General features: G+C 44.2%; 2 protein-coding genes and 1 long non-coding RNA gene across 3 annotated transcripts in view; 1 reads left to right on the top strand and 2 right to left on the bottom strand.

The window, feature by feature from the left end:
- The window catches only part of STK10 (serine/threonine kinase 10), a 116,394-nt gene extending 115,200 nt beyond the window's left edge, over nucleotides 1–1,194 (bottom strand). Inside the window, exon 1 of the mRNA XM_045501468.1 lies at nucleotides 697–1,194. Within this exon, the coding sequence (XP_045357424.1) occupies nucleotides 697–852 (156 nt within the window). The 5' untranslated portion in view covers nucleotides 853–1,194. The remainder of the gene's footprint in view (nucleotides 1–696) is intronic.
- A 10,060-nt stretch (nucleotides 1,195–11,254) lies between these two features.
- LOC123610605 lies at nucleotides 11,255–22,338 on the bottom strand. Its single transcript, XR_006718220.1, has 2 exons — nucleotides 22,158–22,338; nucleotides 11,255–11,998 (listed from the first exon to the last, which is right to left on the bottom strand). It is a non-coding gene; the product is annotated as an uncharacterized LOC123610605 (long non-coding RNA).
- EFCAB9 (EF-hand calcium binding domain 9) lies at nucleotides 11,574–17,872 on the top strand. The gene is made up of 4 exons (XM_045501431.1): nucleotides 11,574–11,709; nucleotides 15,628–15,776; nucleotides 16,722–16,898; nucleotides 17,628–17,872. The coding sequence occupies exons 1-4, from the start codon at nucleotides 11,574–11,576 to the stop codon at nucleotides 17,823–17,825; spliced, it is 660 nt and encodes a 219-aa protein (XP_045357387.1). The 3' UTR covers nucleotides 17,826–17,872.
- Nucleotides 22,339–22,573: the final 235 nt, after the last annotated feature.

The raw sequence follows: 22,573 nt of genomic DNA, 5'->3' as shown, positions 1-22,573 counted from the left end.
CTAGAATTAATCAGCTCTGCCCCACCCATCCCTCCACAAAAGCTCTCTGCCCCCTTATTCCTCTGGGGGAAAGGTGACTGACTGCAAACTGGAAGGCTCCCCGGCTGTGACTCACACACACAGTCAAATCCAATCCCTGCAGCCTAATATTCACAGAGCCCTGACCTCCCCTTCTTTCCAAGCCTAACACCTCACTCTAGGGCCACCTCCTTTCCTGGCTCTGGCTCAAGTTCAGGTGTGTCCCCAGCTCCACCGATCCCAACTCTTCCAGACACGGCAGAAGTTTCTCGGTCTCCACGCCTCGGCATTCTCACAGCATCTGTGTGGCCTTACAAAGTATGCCTAGAATCCGTTTTACGGCGGATGCCTCGTCTCGGATGCCAAGGTCCTATAAGCGCCCCTTTGTCTCCCCCTGCGGCGCCGAGCGCGGTGCCGGACGCACAGGAAGTACTCAGAAACGAGCTGGGGGCAGCGGCCGTGACCAGAGGGGGCGCCCAGCACGGAGGGACCAGCCGGGCTGAGGGAGGGTCTCCCCAAAGAACAAGAGTCACCAGGACCGAAGCGCGGAACCCCGAGTTCAGGGCCGGCAGCCCTTCTGCGCCCTTCTGAGCCGGGGCCAGGGCTGATCCGGGCCCGCGCCCCTTCCTTCCGGACCCGGTCCACGCGCCCGGGGCCACCCATCCCCAGCGCCCTCACCTTGTAAACCTTTCCGAAGGCGCCGTCGCCCAGCTCGCCCACGATCTCCCACACTTCGTTGGGGTCCACGTCCCGGCGGACGTGCTCATATTCGCGGGACTTTCTCTTCTCGAAGGTAGACAGGCGCAGGATGCGACGAAAATTGGCGAAAGCCATGGCTGGGGGCGCGCGAGCCGGGGGGGCGAGGTGGCGCCGGCTCCGGCTCGGGCTCAGGCTGTGGCTCCGGCGGCCGCGAGGAGGAGGGGCTGGAGGACGCCGCGGCGCTCGGGGGTTCTCCCCAGACCCGCCCTTCCCCGCAGCCCGTCCCCGGTCAAGTGCGCCCCGGGCTGCGCGCGGCGGGAGCACCCGGAACCGCGCAGGCGGCCGCGGTCCCCGCCCCCGCTCGGTCCCGTCCCCGGAGCCGCCTCCCGACTGCCCGCCCAGTTCGCGCCGCGCCCCCACCGGGGCTCGGGACGCGTTCTGGGGACCTGGCCCCGCGCCCACCCACGGCCCGGCTCCACCTGCCGCTCCCCGGCAACGCCCGAAGACCCCTTAATTGGCTGCGGGCGCTCCCCGGCTCCGCCCGTCGCCGCAGGGCACTCTGGAAACTGTAGTCCCCTGCGCGCCGCCCGCCCGCGAGCTACGGGCTGGGCTTTAACAGAGCTTAGGGCATCCTTCCGCGGGACCGGCCCGGGTCTGCGAGGCCAGCCACGCCGCGTGGCTCTCAAAATGTCTGTGGGGGCGAGAGGGGAAGCAAATTGGCTTTCGCGAACGCCCACTGATTTGTTGTCCAAAGGCCAAGAAGGTGAAAGCCATCATTAATCACTTAATCTGCCCCGCAACTACTCCGCAAGCCTGCTCTGCTCGCGCCCACTTTTCAAGTGAGGACTCCCGGCGGGCAAAGGCACCAGCCCCAGGCTGCACATCCCGTTGGCGGATCCAGTGCGGTTTCCTCGGCGTGGTGCTGCCTCCTAGTGCACGAAATGCTGCGCCCCTTGCGGCCGCCGTCAGTCCCTGGAGGCCTGGGCTTCCTCGCTCGTTTCCTGCTTCCCAGGGGCTCTTCCCGACCAGGATCCACAAACCGGTCAGCATTAGAGGGCTGGGGGAAAGAACTTAGTTATCACATGCTTTATGATGGATCTTAAGGTATATATGCATATTAAGTAAAAACTTTCTTAGTCTTAATTTCCCAATTTTAAAAAATGAGCTCATTACAGATACAACTGAAGTTTGCTTTGACCATCATCATCTTTGATCCTGCCTGTTTGACACGCCCCACTGCCACTGTACCAGCTACTGTTCGCTGTCACTGGGACAATGATACTTTTATCTAATCTACAAGGTGGTTCTGTGAAAATTGATAAAAAGAAACCTCACTAGAGCGGAGTCCTGAGGCTAGAAGGGGGATCTGGCAGCACTTGATGTCAATTACAGAAAAATTGTCAATTGCAAACCCCAACGTAAGAATATTCAACAGGAAAACCATCAATTACAGGGCTCAACAGGGAAAGATGCATATTGCATCTTGGGGAAGAAATTGACTACCCTGGTAACTCAGTCAATGGAAAACCATTATCACCCCAAACTCTTGCTTTTCTCTGATAGGATTTCCTTCCAAACAATTCTCTCCAACTTTCTCCTTCTCCATAAAATAAAGTTATTTTCCTTCGTCTGTTGTATTTGCCTATGGTTTTGCCTTAGCGTGCATGTCCTGAATTGTGATTTTCTTATATTCTTGTATAAACCCATTTTGCTGGTAAAAACAAAAAAACAAAAAACCTGGCCACTTTTTATATTACATTTCCAAATAAATCATGCTGAGGGGTAGGAAGACTGGATTATAAATCTACCTCATAATCAAATAGCATTTCAGGGAATGTCACTCTCCGGGAATCCCCACCCCTACAGAGAATGCCAATATTGAGATGTTTTCACCCCTTCTTGAGCAGGGTGCAAATATGAAGTGTAGTTCTTAGTTTGGAAAACTAAAGAAGCCTGGGATGCTGGTGGTGGTCTGCACAACACGTTCCCCAAGTAACGTCTGCAAGTAAAGGTTGCCAAGAGGTTTGAAAGGTTCCAACACCTTCCCGAGCAGTTAGAACTGTAGAGGGTCTTTGCCACTAAAAGAAGGAAAATTCTCACTGAGAAAGCCAATGTTTCAACCTCCCCAAACAAGCTGAAAGGCGGGTCTTTCATTAGTTTCTGTCCATTTGACCAACTCCACGAAGAGGGTGAGGGGACAAAGGGGAAGTCTTTCCCACTGGGAAGTGGAGATTGTGACTTTGCAGAAGCTGTAGGTCTGAGGGGATGAGAGGTCCAAGCCTTAGCTCATCCCCAGGCCTGCACCGACCCAGGTGCACCAACCCAGGGCTCTGTGACTGGCTCTGTGATCACTCCAGAAAGAAATGAGATGAGAAACAAAAATGGAGAGGTTCATCCAAATGCATTAAGTGAAAGAAGCCCAACCCAAAAGAACACATATGATTTCGCTGATACGAAATGTCTGGAAGAGGCAAAAGACCACATATTTTAAGGCTCTATTTTCATGAAACATCTAGAAAAGGCAAACTCACAGAGACAGAAAATAGATTAATGTTGCTATGAAATGGGGATTAACTGTAAATAGACATGAAGAACCTTACTAGGGTGATGAAAATATTCTAAAGTTGGAGTATATGGGCATGTGGGTGGGTCAGTTGAGAGTCGGACTCGACTTCAGCTCAGGTCGTGATACGAAGGTCATGGGATCAAGCCCGGAGTTAGGCTCCAGGCTGAGTGTGGAGCCTGCTCAAAATTCTCTCTCTCTCTCTCTCTCTCTCTCTCTCTCTCTCTCTCCCCCCCCCCACTCTCCCTCTCCCACATTCATGTACTCTCTCTCTAGGAATAAATAAATAAGATTATGGTGATGATGTCACAACTCAGTAAATTTTCTAAAAATCACTGAATTGAGGGGCGCCTGGGTGGCTCAGTCGGTTAAACGCCTGACTCTTGGTTTGTGCTCAGGTCATGATCTCACAGTTCCTGAGATCAAGCCCCGTGTCAGGCTCTGCACTGACAGCATAGAGCCTGCCTAGGATTCGCTCCCGCTCCCTCTCCCTCTGCCCCTCTCTCTTTCTCTTTCTCTCTCTCAAAATAAATTAAATAAATAAATAAATAAATAAATAAATAAATAAATATCACTGAATTGTACACTTGAAATGGGTGAATATTACGACATGTAAACTGTACTTCAATAAGGTTGTAAGAAATCAAACAGGTTCAACAAAACTAGAGGAACATTTCAGAAGTAACAAGTAGACTAGTCAAAAAAAAATTTTAAAGAGAGGAAAAATATTCACCGGAGACAATGAAAAAAGAGATATAATATTGGGTACCGTAAAGGTTTTTAAATCAGAAAATGATATTTTAAACAAATTTATGTGAATAAATTAAAAAAAAATTAAGTGGTCTCCTCACCCAACATGGGGCTCAAACTCACGACCTCGAGATGGAGTCGCATGCTCCTTGACTGAGCCAACCAGGTGCTCCAACATAAATAAATTGTAATCTACATGAAATCGGTAATCATGTGCAAGAAAATAGAAATGATATAAATAATATATATAAATGATGTGTAAAGATACATAATTTCTTGTTTTAATGTTTATTTTTTTAATTTTTTTTTAACGCTTTTATTTATTTTTGAGACAGGGAGAGACAGAGCATGAATAGGGGAGGGTCAGAGAGAGAGGGAGACACAGAATCGGAAACAGGCTCCAGGCTCTGAGCTGTCAGCACAGAGCCCGATGTGGGGCTCGAACTCACGGACCGTGAGATCATGACCTGAGCCGAAGTCAGCCGCCCAACCGACTGAGCCACCTGGGTGCCCCTATGTTTATTTTTGAGAAAGAGAGTGCAGGGGAGAGGCAGAGAGAGAGGGAGAGAGAGAATCCCAAGCAGACTCTGAGCTGTCAGTGCAGGGCCCAACCCAGGGCTCTGTCTCACAAACTGTGAGATCAGGACCTGAGTGGAAATCAAGAGTCAGACACTTAACTGACTGAGTCACCCGGGGGGCCCTATAAATATACATAATTTGAATAAGAAACAAAAGCCTAAATAAACTAATAACCAATAAAGAAAATAAAAAATCAAAAGTCTATACCTACCAAAAGACATCAGGTTATGTAGCACTACAAATAATTTCCCCCTATATGTATTCTTTTTGCTTTGTTTTGTTTTGTTTTTCTCTCTTTATATACATTTTTTTTATATTTATTTTTGAGAAAGAGAGAGAAAGAGAAAGACAGAGTGCAAGCAGAGAGAGATGGAGACACAGAATCCAAAGCAGGCTCCAGGCTCTGAGCTGTCAGCACAGAGCCCAGCACGGGGCTCGAACTCACAGACCATGAGATCATGACCAGAGCCAAAGTCCAACACTTCACCCACTGAGCCACCCAGGCGTCTCTTCATAAACATTTTTTAAGAAGATAGGAAAAAAAGGAATTCTATTCATTTTATGAAATAAGATTGACCACAACTAGATAAGGACAGTAAAAGAAAATTATAGGCTAATTTCACTTATGAATTAAATGAGAGAAAAATAAATTACTAGCCAGATGAAACCAGAGGTGAATAAAAACATCATGACCAAGAAAGGTTTATCCAGGAGTACAAGAACGGTCTTACAACAGAAAAGCTATCAATGTCAAGACATTGCACTGACAAAGGAAAAGAGAAAGTCACAGTCACAACAGTCATAGAAAAAGCATTTGACACCATTCTTAGGTCGTTTTCCCCCAGTCGGAAGGATCAGGATCTGGGTACAAGTAGTTTATTTGGGAGGTGATGCCAAATACCTGGGAGGCACCAGTAGGGAATGGGAGGCATGATGCCAGTAAAAGATGGACTTTGGGGCGCCTGGGTGGCTCTGTCAGTTAAGCACTCGACTTCAGCTCAGGCCATGGTCTCACAGTTCATGAGTTCAAGCCCTGCATCGAGCTTCAAGCTAACAGCACAGAGCCTGCTTGCGATTCTCTCTCTCTCTCTCTCTCTCTCTCTCTCCCTCTCTGCTCCTCCCCCACTCTCTCTCAAAATGAACTTGTAAAAAAAAAGAAAGAAAGAAAGAAAGAAAGAAAGAAAGAAAGAAAGAAAGAAAAATGATGCACTTTGGAGCTGATTACTACTGCAGCCACCTGGGGCTAAATCCCACTGGGGAATTCTGGAACCCAAGACACAACACACTTCAGAGTCAACTCACCCCAGAGGCAAGGAAATGGGAAGTTTTCCCCCAAGCCCCATCTGTCCTTGGCCAAGGGCTGCTCCCTTGGGCAGCACTTCCAGCATGCCCTGCTTGAGGGACAAGAAAACACCCCTAAATTGAGAGATGTCACGGGGCTTTGTACAGCTTCTACTACAAGTCTTTACATTTCCTATTTCTTGTCCTTTCCTATAGCATTTGCTAGGGGCTCTAGCCATATGTTAGTTACACAGTAACGGTGAAGATGGGAATTTTTGTCTTGGTCCAACATTTAATGGAAAAGGGTTTAAAGTGTCTCCTCCAGGTATGATATTTGTGAAAGCATGGTGGCAAACGATTTTTACACAAAAAGAAGCTTCCTGCTATTCCTAATTTGCTAAAATTGTTTTAATCATAGCATATCGTTTTTATATCATCTACAAAGTAGAACGTTAGCAAATATTTTTATGCGTTTATCATATGTCAATCATATGATTTTTCTCCCCTAGCCTATAAACATGGTGAACTTCATTGATTAAAATATTCTTGCATTCCCGGAAAGGAAATATTTTGCCTGGCAAATCTTATATTTAGGATTTTTGTATCTATGCTCACAAGTCAAATGGGTCTATACTTTTCTTGTGCTGCCTTTATCTGGTTTTAAAATCAAGATAATGTTAAAATAAAAAACAAATGGAGACCAGGCTTGCTTGAAAATTCTTCAGCAGACAAAACCATTTTAGTCATACAAACAAAGCTTAATTTAGCTTATTTTGCAAGACTAACTTGACCTGGGTCATTTCTTGCATATGCCTCTGGAAATCACAAGCAAAAGTTGAACTGTTTCCCAAGGTTGATAGGTGGTAACCACTGACCAATTCCTTATCATTTAAGAATATTCTAACAACAAATCACTGTGAGAAATAGTTACTACTTTCTCACTATATAAACTTTTTTTTCTTTTTTTTTTTAATTTTTTTTAACGTTTATTTATTTTTGAGACAGAGAGAGACAGAGCATGAACGGGGGAGGGGCAGAGAGAGAGGGAGACACAGAATCGGAAGCAGGATCCAGGCTCTGAGCCATCAGCCCAGAGCCCGACGCGGGGCTTGAACTCACGAACCGTGAGATCGTGACCTGAGCCAAAGTCGGACGCTTAACCGACTGAGCCACCCAGGCGCCCCTATAAACTGCTTTTTAACAATATACTCCTGAGCCTCATTCCATGCTTTGGTTTGAGTGTTCCTGGTCTGAGAACTGTATTTTTGGTGTTTGCACAATATATTTTACTAATTACTACTTAAGTGATTTGTCAGTTTCACTGCTATTATTCCTGAATTTTTTGTAAGATTTTATTTTATTTTTTAAATTTTTTAATATTTATTTATCTTTGAGAGAGAGACAGAGTGAACATGAGCAGGGGAGGGGAAGAGAGAGAGGGGAATAGAGGATCTGAAGCAGGCTCTGTGCTGACAGCTCGAACTCACCGACTGTGAGCTCATGACCTGAGCTGAAGTCGGATGCTTAACCAACTGAGCCACCCAGGTGCCCTGAAGATTTTATTTTTAAGTAATCTCTACACCTGCCATGGAGCTCGAACTTACAACTCCAAGATCAAGAATTGCATGCTCTACCAGTAGCCAGGTGCCCCTCTTATCTCACTTTTTGATGGCAGTTTATTATTCGGTTTAGACATTGCAAATATCTCTCTGATTTATCATCCATTAACTTTGTAAACAGTGTCTTCTATTGAGCAAATATGCTTAATACTGATGTGATTGAATTTATGTGTCTAATTTTTGTAATTTTTAAAAATCAACTTTATTGAGGTTTAATTTACATTCAAGAAAAATGCACCCATTGTGAGCACACAGTTCTAGGAGTTCTGACAAATGTATATGCCCATGTAACTGTCACCAGAGTCAAGGTACAGAACTTGTCCATCATCTGAGAAAATTCCTTCTGCTTCTTCACCAGGCAATCCCCATTCACACTCCTGGCCCCAGCAACAGCTGATGTTTTCTGCCACCATATATTGGAATTGCCTTTCCTAATTTATCATCTAAGTGGAATCATATTCTTTTTTAAATTAATTTGTTTATTTTGAGAGAGAGAGACAGACGGTGCATGAGCAAGAGAAGGCAGAGAAAGGGAGAGAGAATCCCAAGCAGGCTCCGTGCTGTCAGCATGGAGCCCCGTGCGGGGCTCCGTATCACGAACCGTGAGATCGTGACCTGGGCTGAAACCAAGAGTCGAACGCTTAACCCACTGAGCCACGCAGGCGCCCCCAGTATATGCTCTTTTAAGTTTGGCTTCTTTTCACTCATGTTGTTGCAATATTTAATGGTGGCTGCCAGGAAAGGAGTATAAGGCCTCCACTACTTCCCCAGAAGTGCAAAAGCAACCGCCTTCAAAGCAAAAGCTTTATGCTATTGGGAGAGGAGAACAAAACCCCTCCCTCCCAGGGCCCAGGTAAAGACCTCTGGCTCTTACCTTGGGCAAAGGAAAGGGTCCTTTGTCTTTTTGTGCAGTCACTCAGGAACTCGGCTGACCTGACGGAGCACCAGGTCTTGAATGCTACCAATTACCATGGCATTGGCAAAGAGTTCTGATATTCCAAGAGTCGTTACAGTAGCTAGCAGCACTCACTCTGACTACAACGCTGGAAACATGCGGTTAAATATGACACGGTTTCTTCTCCCTCCTCCCAGCGGCAGCAGATCTTTCCCTTGGTAGCTCCTGGTGAGTTCTGAGGGCACCTGCAGCTAGAGTCCTCATATGACATTATTTTTTTTAGTGTCGTATATGGGAAATACTCATTTAGATTTACTCACTCATTTTCAATTTCTGGTGCTCTTGTTCCCTTCCTGAATTTCTGTGTTTCCACGTGGGATTATTTTTCTGTGCCGGAAGAATTCACTTGTGGGTGTTTTTTTTCTCAGTGTTTATGTGTATGGGTTTAGTTTGCTAATGTTTTCTTTAGAATTATTGCATTTATGTTCATGAGTGAGATTTGTAACTTTCCTTTCTTATACTGATTTGCCATGTGTTGGCATGCAGATAATATTAGACAAATAAAATGAGTTGGAGAGTTTCCTCTCTTCATGATTCTTCAGAAGACTAGTAAAGCTGTTGTACCCCCATTTTTTTTAAAGTAAACTCTATGCCCAAGGTGGGGCTGGAACTCACAACCCCAAAATCAAGAGTCATGCGCTCTGGGTGCCTGGGTGGCTCAGTCGGTTGAGCATCTAACTTCAGCTCAGGTCACGATCACATGGCTCATGGGTTTGAGCCCTGCATCGGGCTCTGTGCTGACAGCTCAGAGCCTGGAGCCTGCTTCGGATTCCGTTTCTCCTTCTCTGCCCTTCTCCTGCTCGTGCTCTGTCTCTTTCTCAAAAATTAATAAACATTAAAAAAAAAAGCCATATGTTTTACTAACTGAGCCAGCCAGGTGCCCCGCATGTTGTACAGTTTAAACTCACATAATGTTGGGGCACTTGGGTGGCTCAGTCGGTTGAGCATCGCACTTCCACTCAGGTCATGATCTCACAGTCGTGAGTTTGAGCCCCACATAGGGCTTGCGGCTGTCAGTGCAAAGCCTACTTCAGATCCTCTGTCTCCCTCTCCTGCCCCTCCCCGACTTGTGCTGTCTCAAAAATAAATAAACATTAAAAAATTTTTTTCACTCAGTGTCATATGTCAATTGAATCTCAATAGAGTTCGAAAAAAGAATTGTAAAATAGCTAATTAAAAAGTATATTGATTACAAATTGAAATAACATTTCAGACACACTGGGTTAAATGTTATCAAAATTAATTTCACTTCTTTTTACTTTTTAAAAAAATGTGGCTACTAGAAAATTTCAAATTATGTACGTGACTCATATTTGTGGCTCACGGTGTATATTTATTGGACGTAGATATTTTAGCTTTTGAAGATTTTAAGTAATCTCTACACCCAACATAGGGCTTCAAACCTACAACCCCAAGATCCAGAGTCACAAGCCCCACCCACTGAGCCAGCCAGGCGCCCCTAATTTAGCTTTTTAGAGCTGTGTATAGTATTCTTATATGTATTTTGAACTCTTCCACATCAATAATTGTTCCCTTCCTCGTTCTCAGTTTTAGAAGTCTTTTTATCACACTTGGCAAAAGTTTATCTGTGTTTATTGGTCTTTCCCTAAAACCAGCTTTCATGCTAGACCTAACCATGAGTTTATAGAAAATACAGGAGACAGAGGAATGTGTTAACACATTGGAGAGAAAATCTGCAAAAACCAGAATGTTTTCTTCTACACAACAGTCTGGATTCTTCAACAAATAAATTTCAAGAAAAAGAAAGAAAAGAGGAGCCTAAAGATATTAAGAAACAGACTAAAGTAATACTTAGATCTGTTTGGCTTCCTGACTTAAATAAATCATCTATTAAAAATCTAAAAAGGGGCGCCTGGGTGATTCAGTTGGTTGAGTGTCTAACTCTTGATTTGAGCTCAAGTCCTGATCCCAGGGTTGTGGGATCAAGCCCTGGGTCAGGCTCCCTGCTCAGCATGGAGCCTGCTTGGGATTCTCTCTCTCTTTCTCTCTCTCTCTCTCACATGAATTAAGATTTGTTTAAAAAAATTTTTTAATACAGAAAAATTTTAAAAATTAAAGAAAATTAGGAAAACTTGAATGCCGAGTGAATATTTGATGACACTAAGGAATGCTGTTTGGTTTTAGGTATAGAAGTGATAGGTGGTTACGTTAAAAATAAAAGAGTCGCTCTCTTTTTGAAATATATATTCAAATCTTCACAGATGAGAAGTTATGTCTGGGATTTGCTTCAAAATAATCCAGTTGATGGTGGTGGTGGTGGATGGGGAATAGAGATGAAACAAGATGGGCCCTGAGTTGGTAATTGTTGAGGCTGGATGCTGATTGCATGTAGGTTTTTATACCAATCTCTTTACTTTGTGATATACAGTATTTGCAAATTCCATTACAAATTTTGTGAAAGAAAAAAACAGGCCTTGGGGCACCTGGCTGGCTCAGTCAGTGGAGCACGTGACTCTTCTAAAAAATTTTTTTCTGTCTCAAAAATAAATAAAAACATTAAAAAATAAAAATAAAAATTAGGGGAGAGGAGGCGCCTGGGTGGCTCAGTCGGTTGAGCGTCTGACTTCGGCTCAGGTCATGATCTCGCAGTTCATGAGTTCGAGCCCCGTGGCGTCGGGCTCTGTGCTGACAGCTCGGAGCCTGGAGCCTGCTTCGGATTCTGTGTCTCCCTCTCTCTCTGCCCCTCCCCCGTTCATGCTCTGTCTCTCTCTGTCTCAAAAATAAATGAAAACATTAAAAAATTTTTTTTAAATAAATAAATAAAAAATGTGTGTGTGGGGGTCTTTATTTTGAGAGAGAGACAGAGTGTAAGCAGAGAGTGTTCTCGCATTCATTTCTAAACAGTCTGTGATTTTCGGTTACGACTGGTGATGTGGTGGCAGAGGAAAAACCAAGGTAGCGAGAGATTTAAGACCACAGATACTACCAGCCAGGCCAGAGGACTGGGAGGAAGCAATTTTAATTTTTTTACTGACTGCTTCCTGTGATGTCTCTGCCTACTCCCAGAGCCTCTCTCGAGCCAGCATTCTAGTTCCAGAACCCTCCTCTGTTCCAGGTCGCCCGTGCCTTCGGCCTCCCGAGCGCCACGATGAAACTGAAGCAGGGCTCGTTTCTGTGGTACCTCTATCTGGACAAGATATACTGCCTGTTATCCGTGAGGAACGTGAAGGTCTTGGTGGAGTATTTTCACCTTCTCGACGTGCACCACAACAACACCTTGAACGGTCAGTGCTTTCAGCCACGTCTGCTCTGAGATGTCACCTGGTTTTTAACTAACGTGCAGGGTCACTTGCGGAGCTGGGAACGGCCTGATTAACAGAGATGCATTTTACCTCTCAGTGAAGCAGGGAGAAAGCAGGGAAAAATGGCCAACTGAGACTTGACACTGGGGGCGGTTGCGGGAGGGGGAGAAGGTTGCGGGCTCTGGGGTGAAATTCTGGCGCTCCTTGGTGGTTTGGAGAAGGTATCATCACCTTCTTTGAGTATCATTTTCCTCGTCCATACATGAGGCTCCTAGTAAAAAAAAAAAAAAAAAAAAAAAAAAGATAATGAGATAATGTATGGAAAACGTTTAGCACAGTGCCTGGCACATGGTAAGAACTTAGTGTTTGTTATTATTATAATTATTCCTGGGGGCTGAGTCCCATTCAGGCATTAGCCCTTAAGACCCCCTAACAAGATCTCTCATCTGTCAAATGGAAGGTTTGAGTCAGTAATCTGCAGGATCCCTTCTAATTCCTGGTACTTGTGACCAAGTATTGACAATCTCAACCCTGCCTTTGAATGCATAAACTAATAAACCAGTTAAAATACTTTAAGCTTGTTTCATTTTGTTTTGTTCTTAAGGACCAGGTATAAGCAACGTATCCTAACCATTCCTCGTGACCTGAAGGAAGTAAATGCCATTTGTGAATAAGGTGTTTCTTCCGTAAAGATTTGTTAAGAGTTTACACAATCTTTAAAAAATGCTTAAAAGACACCTTCATTTTCTCATAATTTCATGTCTCAGTTTTTCTCTTTACATACAGATGTACACATAGTATGCCACCAAATCTCTGCACTAACCCCGACCTAGATAAGGCAAGTGTAGGGCACCTTGCTGTAAACAGAAAAGCTGGGACTGAAACCCAGGGCTTTCTGATCACAAAGCCTATGCTCATAATCTCACTGGAATATTTGCTGAGAAGTCTGATCTCCCTAGTAACAAAATCACTCCCTGATGATGCAGTGCCTGAGAGATAAAGTCACACTCCTGTCTTCTGGTCACCAAGGGATTGGATAGTGACCTGACAGAGTGAAGGCAACAGCCTTAAGTTTTGCCTTCCAGGGAGGCAGTGACATAAGGCTTTGGACACTTGAGTGGGCCAGAGCCAGATGCTTTTTTTTTTTTAATGTTTTTTTTTTTTTTTCAAATTTATTTATTTTTCAACGTTTATTTATTTTTGGGACAGAGAGAGACAGAGCATGAACGGGGGAGGGGCAGAGAGAGAGGGAGACACAGAATCCGAAGTAGGCTCCAGGCTCCGAGCTGTCAGCACAGAGCCCGACGCGGGGCTCGAACTCACAGACAGCGAGATCGTGACCTGGCTGAAGTCGGACGCTTAACCGACTGCGCCACCCAGGCACCCCAATGTTTTTTTATTTTTGAGAGAGAACACGTGAGGGAGGGTCAGAGAGAGAGAGACAGAGAGAGAGAGAGAGAGAAAGGAGACACAGAATCCAAAACAGACTCCAGACTCCCAGCTGTCAGCACAGAGCCCAAGGCGGGGCTTGAACTCGTGAACTATGAGATCATGACCTGAGCTGAAGTTGGACGCTTAACTGACCAAGCCACCCAGGCGCCCCGAGCCAACTGCTTTAAAAACAGTATTTGTTAAGTAGCTACTATATCCCACACTAAAACATTTCTCCAGGAGCAACTACACAAAAAACACTGTGTATATACATAATGTGTTATTCCCACGTGTTCGTACCTGGTGGGGTGTGGGGAAGGAACATCAAGAGACCATCAGATTCTTCTCAAATCATGACACTGTGGGGACACCTGGGTGGCTCAGTCAGTTAAGCGTCCAACTCTTGGTTTTGGTTCAGGTCATGATCTTGCGATTTGTGAGTTTGAGCCTCACATTGGGCTCCATGCTGATGATGCAGAGCCTGCCGGGAATTCTCTCTCTCTCCCTGTCCTGTGCACTCTCTCAAAATAAATAAACTATTAAAAAATTGTTGGGGCGCCTGGGTGGCGCAGTCGGTTAAGCGTCCGACTTCAGCCAGGTCACGATCTCGCAATCCATGAGTTTGAGCCCCGCGTCAGGCTCTGGGCTGATGGCTCAGAGCCTGGAGCCTGTTTCCGATTCTGTGTCTCCCTCTCTCTCTTCCCCTCCCCCGTTCATGCTCTGTCTCTCTCTGTCCCAAAAATAAATAAACGTCGAAAAAGAAAAAAAAAAAAAAAAAAAAAAAAAAAAATTGTTTAAAAAATCATGACATTGTGATGACTGGTTCACTATGCTCTTCAGCTGGGACTCCAAACGACATACATGTTTTATGTATTTATTAGAGCCACATTTTATGCAAGAGATAGTTTCTGGAATCAGCGGGTAAAGGGATATCACATATTCACAAAGTTACACTTCAAAATCCCTGGTTACCATGGGTGATTTGCATACACAATCTGGAAGCCACATGCTGTTATATAAATGTGTCACCATGTTGGTTTCTTCCATCTTGTACTCCCTGAGACAGATGATTAGTGAGTAGAATTTCTGGCAAATGCCTTCCTTGTTTTTTTTTTTTTAAATTACAGTATTTTTTCTCTGTATATGATTGAATACATATGTATTAATTAATCTGCAACAGATATGGCATCACTATGGAAAGAGCAAGGCAGAGTCAGACAGACTCTGAATCCCAGCTCTGTCACTCCAAGTAGGGTCCACGGACCAGCAGCAGCCATATCACCTGGGAGCTTGCGAGAAATGTAGACTCAGGGGGCGCCTGGGTGGTTCAGTTGGTTAAATGTCTGGCCCTGATCTCGGCTCAGGTCATGATCTCACAGTTATGAGATCGAGCCTCACATTAGGCTCTGCACCGACAGCTCGGAGCCTGCTTGGATTCTCTCTCTCCCTCTCCCTCTCTCCCTCCCCCACTCGTGTGTACACGCTCTCTCTCTCTCAAAATAAACTTAAAAAAAAAGAAAGAAATGTAGACTCAGTCCAACACCAGATTTCTTGAATCAGAATCTGTATTTTTACAAGATTCTCAAGTGAACGGTATGCTCATTACAGTCACACAAGTACTGAAATAGACTAGTTACTATCTGAGGCTTATTTTAAACGAGTATCATACCACTTTCCCTGTAGGGTTGTCAGGCTTCAATGAAATGTGGCATTTAAAGCACCTAGAACCTAACGTGTTCAGTGATTGCTCTTTCCCCCATAGCCAAATCCATTTGCTTTATAGAAGCATGAGGAATACTGATACTTTTTATTTTTGAGAGAGAGTGTATGCATGAGCGGGGGAGGGGCGGGGGGGGAGAGAGAGAGAGAGAGAGAGAGAGAGAGAGAGAGAATCTTAAGCAGACTCCACACTCAGTGCGGAGCCCCATGCAGGGCTCAATCCCACGACCCTGAGATCATGACCTGAGCTGAAATCAAAAGTCGGACACTTAACTGACTGGGCTATCCATGCTCCCCGGTACTTTTCTAAACATGATTTTTAAATTTCTCATTTTGATGACCTCAAGTGAAAGACCCTTGCAAAATGTCAGTTTTTCCAAGAAAGTGTCCTGGGCTCCCAGTGAGAATTAACCTCTTCCGTGTAGGAAGAGCACTCCATGCCCTTTACTGGTTACGGACACACATCTGTCTGCTCAGTCGAGCGCAGGAGCCGGGGTGGAGAATCAAGCCCAATCTACTATCTCCTTCCCCACAAATCTGGGCACAGTGCTTTGTCACACAGCTCAAGGGCAATTACGACTGGAGGCGTTGTGGAAGGAACAGTGACAAAGCCAGAAACAGTGTTACCATGACTATTCATTCCCAGGTGGGCAAGCTTCCAACAGCTGCTACCGTTTCTGTGGCTCCCGCTTGTTTAGCATTTGGAACAGTTTCGGAACAATCCATCTCTGCATCTCCCCACCTTAACAGATGTGCTGTTTTACCACTTCCTTCATCATGTGACTAACTGGAAACAGAGGCAGATCATGATTGTGTTTAACATGCTGGACTGGAATGCTATGGGCGAGATTGGTTTTGACCAGTTCTACATGTTGGTCTGCATACTGCTGGCACAACAGGTGAGTAACAAGTCAGGATCTGGGGCAGAGGATGCAGAGCGTGGCTGCTGCCGCCATCTTGCTGAAGGTGAACTTGCAGTGAACTAAGACTGCATCAGACTTTGCCTTCCTTCCACTCGAAACAGGAAGAACAAAACGTGGAGAGAACTAGCTTTGGTTCCTAAACTGTCCATTTATAACCTAGAAATTCCCAAGTTAGCCAGCCTCCCTCGCCTGCTGCCCCACCCATCTTTAGCCCTCCTGCACCCTCTTCCAGAAGATAGATCTCACTCTATCACTTCTCTCCTTGGCATGTCCATCCTTGCCCTTCTTAGAGAGTCACCAGTAATCCCAAGTGCCTCACTCTCTCAATGATCCCTTCTCTCAGAGAATTTTCTGAAGGGAATGAAAGATGGAAATGAGACACGTTCTTCTTTGGGTTCCCACCTTACCTTATATATACTTTCTCGGTATGTATTTATCTACTTCCCCCTTGGGAAGGAAACTTTTGTGTTCATCATCTTAACATCTTGTGATGTCTCATGGGCAGATTTTCACTCGAAATGCGTTCTAGTGACAAGGGTTCTGTCTAGCAGAATTGATCACAGCAGGTGGCTTAAGTTCCCCTTGAATGCAGATGCTGAAGCAGGACTTGCCACCTGGACCATAGAAAGCTTTCAACCCTGAGCTCCTAGGATTTTGCGTTTTGGTTTTTTGTGTTTTAAGTAGGTTCACACCCAACACTGAGCCCAATGCGGGCTTGAACTCATGACCCTGAGATCAAGACCTGAGCTGAGATTAAGAGTCAGACGCTTAACTGACGGAGTCACCCAGGCACCCCTTTGCCTTTTGCTTTTAGTTCTCTGGGAAATGGATAAGTGAATATACTACTCTTGATGCAGCCCAAGTTTTGAAAGTAGCACCAACAACACTGTTCATCTTATTACGTATTTCTTCTCTCAATAGAATCACTTAGAAGAGCAGTTTATCTTCCGCCACTCCCGGCCTGTTTTTGAGCTGCTTGACCTGGAGGGGGAGCTGAGAATTGGTGCAGACAACTTCCACATGTACAACTTTCTCTTCAATATTAAAAAACAGGAACTCAAAGAGCTCTACCACGACTTTGACATCACAGGTGACCGTGTAAGCACAGATTCCCTAAGTGTGATTCCCTGGAAGCCTCTCTGTCCAAAGGCAGAGACAATGTCCTACTGCCTATGATAGACACAGTGGGGAGGAAGATGGGGAAATCCTGTTTGAGCGTGTCATGGCACTGGGAGCAGGAAAAAAAACCCAGAGATTTATAGGCCCGTGAAGAGAGAGGACTGAATACGTGTTATAGCATATAGATGCAAAATTACAGAAGGTTAGAGACGAAAATTTTGTTTAGAAGTTCAGAGAAGTAACTAGATTAATATGGCAGGAGGTGACATTGGGGAAAGAGTGTATAGAGTTAACTAAGTAGAAAGGAAGAAAGTCTCTGGTGGTAACGCAGGAGCAAACTCCAAAGAGGACACAAGTATGGTAAAGACCCTGAATCCTGCCTATTTAAAGAGGGAGTCTATGGCAGGGAAGAGAGTGGGAGCTAAGGTTGAAAAAGATGGATGATACTATGTAGAACCTTGGATGCCAGCCCGAAGCGTCTGGACTGGACGCAGAAGTAAGAAAGTGACCCATGGCTCCTTTGGAGTCTACAATACACTCTCTGTTCCTGGCTCCTAGACGACAATCAGACTATAATTATGTCCTAATTATTGAGCCTCTTCAAGTTTCCAAGTTTTTAAATGAGAAATGATTACAATCCTGTAGTCATCTGAAACAAAGTATCAAATCCTTCCTGAAATAATTTTTCTTTCTTTCCCCCAACAAAAGCGTCTTAATTACAAGGAATTTAAGCTGTTTACTATCTTCACCATGGACAAATACCAGGAGAGGCAGAAAGCAGAGAAAGAGAATGAGAAAAAGAGAAAGAAAGAGAAAAAGGCTCTGCTCAAAAAGAAAACACAGCATCAGGTTAACGTGAGCTCCAAACAGTCTTCTTTTACAAATAGATCTGAAAGTAGAATGTAAGTAATTACAGCTGTTAACATGCCTAAAAATAAATTTAGAAGATCGAAGTGGGTATCTTTACATTGACCTCTACACATGAAAGGTTCAAATACGTGCTCTTCGATCAGCAAGTTAATACTTTAATAACTTCTTGACCCCACAATAATGTAACGTGAAGTGCACATGTCTCAGTTCTGTTGCCGCTTTTCAGATCAACACTGCTCCTAAGGTCCCTGTATATCCAAATAATTACAAACACTGGCTGGAGCTAAGCAGCTGAAAGACAATGATACTTTTCCAATGTTTGTTCACTAGTTGTCCAATACTCTCAGAATCCTTTCGATTCTCTCAATCCTTAAGCTAAAACCACCTGGATGCAAGACACTTCAAATTGGTGAAGTGCCTCTACCTGTAAGGGAAAGACATTTTTTCCTCTTAAAAAAAAAAAAAAAAAAAAAAAAGTTTATTTATTTTGAGAGCAAGTGAGCAGGGGAAGGGCAGAGAGAGAGGGAGGAAGAGAGAAAATCCCAAGCAGACTCTGCACTGTCGGCGCAGAGACCGACATGGGGCTCAATCTCACGAACGCTGAGACGATCTGAGCTGAAATCACGAGTTGGACGCTTAATCAACTGAGCCACCCAGGGGCCCCAAGACTTTTAAGGATATAGGGGGCTTGTTCTTCCTAGGACCTAAATTACTAAGTTAGGTGCTTAAGCAACTGTACAAATCTACTACGGTAAAATAATTATTACATTTCCTTGTATAATTTTATTTTTTTGTATAAGTAATGCCTTGAATAATTTTTAAATGATTTTAGTATGGGACTTGTGAATCCGCCCACCTGAATGTACTGTGATATATATATATTTTTAATGTTTATTTACTTATTTTTGAGAGACAGACAGACACACACACACACACAGAGAGAGAGAGAGAGAGAGAGAGAGAGAGAGAGAACAAGCAGGGGTGGGCACAGAAAGAGGGAAACAGAATCCCAAACAGGCTCCCAGCTGTCAGGACAGAGCCTGAAGCGGGGCTAAAACTCACAGAATTGTGAGACCATGACCTGAGCCAAAATCAAGAGTTGGACGCTTAACTGACTGAGCCCCCAGGCGTCCCTGACTGCACTGTGATATTAATGGTGATAATTACCATTTAGTAAGTAGTTGCTATGGGTTAGGCAGGTGCTTTAGACGCATGAAGTTATTTATACTCATAACCCTGTGAATCAGGTGTTATCCAGAATTTACAGGTGAGGAAATTGAGGCCTAGAGAAATTAACAACCTTTCCCCAAAACACATAGTGTGCCAGTGGTAGGACCACGATTCAAATTCAAGGTCAGTTAGATGCCCGTGCTCAGAGCAAATGATCGGAGTAACTGACTTCAGTTCTAGCAGATTCTGTTTAAATTTCAAGCCAGGATTTCACTGGCTCTGAATCCCCTTCTGCACAATGCTAATTACCACCTTTCCTTCTACCATAAACTTTAGAGGAACAAGTTGGGCAATTAAAGAAATACAGCTCATTTACTATAAACCAGGAATTTCTTAAGGATCAGTTATACATTATAACCAACCATAAGGCATCCAAACTTCATTACCTAATAACCATCAGAAATCACCTTCAACGTGCAACAGAAAAGAATACTGCTTATCTAAGATTGTGGCTGGTAAGTCAAACTTGTAAGAACACAAATCAAGTTCTTTACCATGAACACACTCTGTATTTAACATACAAAGCACCTCAGAACAATGCTTCTCTCTTCCTCTGATTTGGTGAAAAGTTTGCAGATATTCCCCAAGGAGAATACCCTCTGGCAAACAGTTTAGATACTACTGCATAGACACAGAGTATTGAACTGAGAGACTGGCATTTAGCTGGAAAATGACAGCTGGAAATCCATCATCATTTCAAAGGTTCTTGCCAATAAGCTTATCTTGGGATAGGTTTCTGCCTCTTTTCTGGAATCCTAGATAGCTTTTGCTACCAGACAGCCTTAAGATCTACACAGAGTTCTGGGAGGAGAAACTATAATGAGGTCTTAGAAAGGTTTCTCTTTCCTATTTTCCAAGGGCAACAGTCCTGAGATATATAAAAAGGAACCATGGCATATGTGATTTTTACAGACACAGTCTCTAAAACAATGAAGATACTATACCTTTAACTATTTCAGAATGGGGGTAGGAAGGGAGAAGGGAAAGTTGAAGATAAGTTCATTGGTTTGAATTTTAACTAAATTTTAAACTAAAATTTAAAATAACTTATTTATTTCAGTTAATTTAAGATTTTTTTTTAAATGTTTATTTATTTTTGGGACAGAGAGAGACAGAGCATTAATGGGGGAGGGGCAGAGAGAGAGGGAGACACAGAATCGGAAGCAGGCTCCAGGCTCTGAGCCGTCAGCCCAGAGCCCGACGCGGGGCTCGAACTCACGGACCACGAGATCGTGACCTGGCTGAAGTCGGACACTTAACCGACTGCGCCACGCAGGTGCCCCTATTTCAGTTAATTTAAAGTGAGTATCAAATGACTAAAGTTTCAGGAATGAGTTTTCCCTCCTCCCTGGATATCATTAGGTGACAATAAAAGGTACATGATCCAACTATCAGATTTTTTTAAATCCTTAAAAACAAATGTTTATTTATTTCTTTTGAGAGAGAGAGAGTGAGAGCCCGAGCGGGAGAGAGAGAATCTCAAGCAGGCTCCACACCCAGTGCAGAGACCAACATGACTGTGAGATCATGACCTGAGCCAAAATCAAGAGTCCTACACTTAACCAATTGAGCCACCCAGGCACCCCTAAGAAATCCTAAGAGCATTTTCATAAATTGGGCAATTTAAGAATGGAATCAGGAAACTGAGCATTCAGCTCTGATGGGCCCCAACTGAAACTCTGTATAAAAACTAAAATTCAATAGCAGGGGTAAAGTGACACTTTGGGGACTAGGGGTACAACAAAGAAAACAATCTGTCAACGTCTACTTTGGAACTTTTTTTCTCAATTACATTACAGGACTTCAAGTTTTTAAACTTTTTTTTTTTTAATGTTTATTATTTCTGAAAGAGAGCAAACACAAGTGGGGGAAGGGCAGAGAGAGAGGGAGACACAGAATCTGAAGCAGGCTTCAGCTGTCAGCACAGAGCCCGATGTGGGGCTTGAACTCCTGAACTATGAGACCATAAGCTGAACTGAAGCCGGTCACTAACCGACAGAGGCACCAAAGCACACCGGGATTTAAAGTGTTTAAAAATGTCTGTGTATGGGGCACCTGGGTGGCTACATCGGTTAAGCGTCTGCCTCCTGATTCCAGCTCAGGTCATGATCTCACAGTTTGTGAGTTCGAGCCCCGCATCGGGGGTGGGGAGGCCTCTGCACTGACAGTTCGAAGCCTGCTTGGGATTCTCCTTCTCTCCCTCTCTCTCAAAATAAATAAATGTAAAAAAAAAAATAAAAAAATAATAACAATACAAATGTGTATGTAGATGCTTCAATTAAGTTTATTTCCACAGTGAGTTAATCCACTGTGTCCGGTTGGACCAAGTACATTTACGTATTTTTTGGGTGGTGGTTAACACACTATATTCTATGTCATAGTTAGATTAGAATTCCTTGGTCAGCAAAACACGTGTTGTTCAGGGAGCCTAAGCAATGGGCAGAGCGGCCGCACTTGCAGTGCAGGAGAACGGCAGGCTGGGCTGGGGAGAGGACTACAGTGTCAGCCCCGGAACCCAGCACCACAGGACGGGTTCCTCCACAAACTGTATCAGCTATAAAGAGGAAATCATCTTATGTTTAATTTTCATTTATTTTTGAGAAAAAGTGTGAGTGGGGAAGGGGCAGAGAGAAAGGGAAACAGAGAATCCAAAGTGGGCTCCACGCTGACAGGAGAAAGTCCGATGCGGGGCTCAAGCTCACGAACCGTGAGATCACCACCTGAGCCTAAGTCAGACGCTTAACCAACTGAGCCACCCAGGCGCCGCGAAGAGGAAAGAATTTTAGAGGAAGCTAAGCAAAGTGAAATCATTTCTCTTCCACTAGTCCTTAGCCCTCTTGTGTTATCACTTGCCTCATGCCAAAGACAGAGACTAGAAAAGGCCAAATCAACTCTGCTGACACCTGCCAAAATGGGGCTACCTACGTGAACTCCCTTCACAGAGCCAGAGAACAGAAATCACAGGAGGCCAGTTACTGCAAGGGAGGTTATCAGCCACACTCTTCTTTCTTTTCTGTAAATAAAAATGTTAAATCATAACATTTGAAAGTTGGAGGCAGACACAGATATATTTGCTAGTTATATAGTTCAATTAGACCATTAAAAAAGGATAGTCTTAAAAACCGTGAAAAGGGGCACCTGAGTGGCTCAGTCAGTTAAGTGTCGTACTCTTGATTCCTGCTCAAGTCATGATTTCAGTCGTGTGGGGCTCTTGCATTGGGTATGGAGACTGCTTGAGATTCTCTCTCTCCCTCTGCCCCTGCCCAGCTTGTGCTCTCTGTAATTAATAAACAAACAAATAAGCAAGCAAATAAATAAATAAATAAATAAATAAATAAATAAATAGGTGCCTGGGTGGCCAGTTAAGCAACTGACTTTTTTTTTTAACGTTTATTTATTTTTGAGCGAGAGAGTATGAGCAGGGGAGGGGCAGAGAGAGAAGGAGACAGAGGGTCTGAAGTAGGCTCCTCACAAAGAGGGGAGAGCCCAGTGTGGGGCTTGAACTCACAAACCACTCAAGGTCATGACTTGAGTTTAACTCAGATGCTTAAATG

The sequence above is a fragment of the Leopardus geoffroyi genome, chromosome A1 (assembly GCF_018350155.1).
Source record: "Leopardus geoffroyi isolate Oge1 chromosome A1, O.geoffroyi_Oge1_pat1.0, whole genome shotgun sequence".
NCBI lineage: Eukaryota > Metazoa > Chordata > Mammalia > Carnivora > Felidae > Leopardus > Leopardus geoffroyi.
The sequence above is the reverse complement of the archived record's forward strand: the minus strand, read 5'-3'. Positions and strand labels throughout refer to the sequence as shown.

Coding starts and splice junctions, on each gene's coding strand:
- EFCAB9 (XM_045501431.1), top strand. CDS start 11,574: ATGAAACTGAAGCAGGGCTCGTTTCTGTGGTACCTCTATCTGGACAAG. Junction 15,777..16,721: donor GCATACTGCTGGCACAACAG/GTGAGTAACAAG, acceptor TTCTCTCAATAG/AATCACTTAGAAGAGCAGTT. Junction 16,899..17,627: donor TTGACATCACAGGTGACCGT/GTAAGCACAGAT, acceptor CCCCAACAAAAG/CGTCTTAATTACAAGGAATT.